General features: G+C 49.1%; 1 protein-coding gene across 2 annotated transcripts in view; it reads left to right on the forward strand.

Annotated features, from left to right (window-relative positions):
- The window catches only part of LPCAT3 (lysophosphatidylcholine acyltransferase 3), a 36,599-nt gene that overhangs the window by 32,732 nt on the left and 1,050 nt on the right, over positions 1 to 2,817 (forward strand). The window contains exons 7-11 of one of the 2 annotated variants that reach the window (XM_005873654.2): positions 270 to 378; positions 1,082 to 1,168; positions 1,256 to 1,422; positions 2,044 to 2,191; positions 2,270 to 2,428. In XM_005873654.2, coding sequence (XP_005873716.1) covers positions 270 to 378; positions 1,082 to 1,168; positions 1,256 to 1,422; positions 2,044 to 2,191; positions 2,270 to 2,428 — 670 coding nt within the window. Of the gene's footprint in view, positions 1 to 269; positions 379 to 1,081; positions 1,169 to 1,255; positions 1,423 to 2,043; positions 2,192 to 2,269; positions 2,429 to 2,817 lie in introns of those variants that run through there. The other variant, XM_014545645.1, reaches the window with a different exon arrangement.

Consider the following 2,817-nt stretch of genomic DNA (forward strand, 5'->3'; position numbering starts at 1 on the left):
TCAGCCTGGCTTGTGGCTGAGCAGAGCTCCCCCTGTGGGAGTGCACTGACCACCAGCGGGCAGCTCCTGCATTGGGCATCTTCCCCCTGGTGGTCAGTGTGTGACCAGTCATTCCCAGTCATTCTGCTGTTAGGGTCAATTTGCATATTACCCTTTTATTATATAGGATATATTGGGCAGTGGAGCTATTCATCCCATCCCAGATGGATAGCTCTCCTCTGTGACTTAAGTGGCCTCTACACATTGTGACCCCCACCTGTTCCTTTCAGCACCATACCTGCTCTCAAGCGCCTGAGTCTGGGCCTCATCTACCTGGTGGGCTACGTTTTCCTCAGTCCCCACATCCCAGAAAACTATCTCCTCACCGAAGACTATGAAGTGAGTGGCTACTAAAGCAGCAGCAGTATGACTGCATCCGAGATAGAAAATGGACAGGCAAGGATTCCTGTAGATAGCCAAGAAGTGGGAAACACCATCGACAAATGCATGTTGGTTTTGCTCTAGATCTGTGAGAGTTGGTGTCAATGCCAGCCAGGCCGGGACATGTTCATCAGCCAGTATTGAACAACCCTCGCAGGCACAGGGCTGTGCCAGGTGCACTTTCGGCACCCCTTACCTTCCCCAGGAGCAGCTCTTAGCTTGCTATATTACAGCCCAGCATAGCAGCTTCTGGTCCTCTCCAGCTTGTTTCTTTTCTTGATAGATTGGGGGCTTCTAGGGAATTCAAAATCCAAGGGAGGGGGGGGAGTGCTGGCTTTTGCTCCTGCCCACCTGAAAGGTTTGCAACCGTTCCCTACCCACTCTAAGTCAGTTGTCTCCTTAAGTTAACATTGAGCATGAATTCATAAAAGTCCCTCAGCACTTAGTGTCCCGAGTGCTTCAGAAGAAGAGTTAAGGACAATGCTGTTTCACAACTCCAAGGGAAAGGAAGTGGATATTCGCTGGGCTCCCTGCTCATCCTCTTAGCCGATTATAGAGGCAGACTGTCAGATGGACATGAAGCAGTCAGTCCGAAGAGAAGAAAGGAAGAACATTAGGGAAATTCGCACAGTCTAACGCACATGTTCGTTCTTCTCTTAAGAACCGCCTTTTCTGGTTCCGCTGCATGTACATGCTCATCTGGGGCAAGTTTGTGCTGTACAAATACGTCACCTGTTGGCTGGTCACAGTAAGTAGAAAAGATGAAATAGGGCATAGACAGGCTGTGGGGGATGTGGGGAGAGTGGCAAGAACCCTGAGTCGGTCCTTCCCTCAGGAAGGAGTATGCATTTTGACGGGGCTGGGCTTCAATGACTTTGATGAAAATGGAAAGGCAAAGTGGGATGCCTGCGCTAACATGAAGGTGTGGCTCTTTGAAACAACCCCCCGCTTCACCGGCACCATCGCCTCTTTCAACATCAACACCAATGCCTGGGTGGCCCGGTAAGCAGGGGAGGGGAGGTCTGGACCTGAGCTTCTGCCTTCCACCACTTTCCCAGATTGGAGGGCAGAAATGGACTTGTCACTTCTGTCTTTTCCCACTTTGGGCAGAACTTCCAATCATTCTCACACATACCCTTACACACTTGTGTCTCCACTCCTACCCCCCGCCCCATTTCTGTCATTATTTGAAAAACGAAAGCAAAATGTCTAAGTGCCTTGAGTCCTGGGTTTAACCCCAGTTCGGCCACTGGTTTTATGTTCTCCATTGTTCTGTTTATAAAGTCTTTGTTTATTTGTCCCATCACTAGAAGGTAAGCAGCACAAGTAGAAAACTGGTCTCCCCTATTCACTGCAAGCCAACATCAGGCACTAGTCATTTAAGTAGTTTGCCCAAGTTCACCCAGCTAAGCCTTACGTCTATTTTCTGTCTCTAAACTGAGTGAACTTCACTGCCTTTCATCTCTAAAGCTAATCAGGCAGCACTGCTTCCCTTGCCCCAGGTGGGCCCAAGTGGGAGCCAGCCACCACCACTGCACTCCTCAGGGTGCTGAGAACCCAGAGGCGGATGGTGGGAGTGCAAGAACTAGTCTGTAGCTCATCCTTACCCATCCTTTTCTCTAGTTACTTCTTCAAACGACTCAAGTTCCTTGGAAATAAAGAACTCTCCCAGGGTCTCTCATTGCTATTCTTGGCCCTCTGGCATGGCCTACACTCAGGATACCTGATCTGCTTCCAGATGGAATTCCTCATTGTTATCGTGGAAAGGCAGGTAGGCCTTAAGGATACTGGGTGAAGGGGGACTACGAGAAGAGGCAAGGTCCTGATTACCTCTTCTCTTCCTCCCCAGGCTGCCAGCCTAATACGAGACAGCCCAACCCTGAGCAACCTGGCTTCCATTACTGTCCTACAACCCTTCTACTATTTGGTGCAGCAGACCATCCACTGGCTCTTCATGGGTTACTCAATGACTGCCTTCTGTCTCTTCACATGGGACAAATGGTTTAAGGTAAGTGAGGGCCTGCTTGCAAGGATGGGAGGGAACCACTGAAACCTCGGGTAGTAAGGGATATTATATACCACTAGTGGCCCAGTGCACGAAATTCGTGCACATTAAAAGGGAATTAGAGGATGCCCTAACCGGTTTGGCTCAGTGGCTAGAGTGTTGGCCTGCAGACTCAAGGGTCCCAGGTTCGATTCCAGTCAAGAGTATGTACCTTGGTTGCAGGCACATACCCAGTAGGGAGTGTGCAGGAGGCAGCTGATCGATGTTTCTAACTCTCTATCCCTCTCCCTTCCTCTCTGTAAAAAATCAATAAAATATATTTTTTAAAAGGAATTAGAGGAAATATTTTAATATTGCTATTTGCCCTTTCTCTTAATGGAAGTGTCAGAGAT

This window comes from Myotis brandtii, unplaced genomic scaffold (genome assembly GCF_000412655.1).
Source record: "Myotis brandtii unplaced genomic scaffold, ASM41265v1 scaffold417, whole genome shotgun sequence".
Lineage (NCBI taxonomy): Eukaryota > Metazoa > Chordata > Mammalia > Chiroptera > Vespertilionidae > Myotis > Myotis brandtii.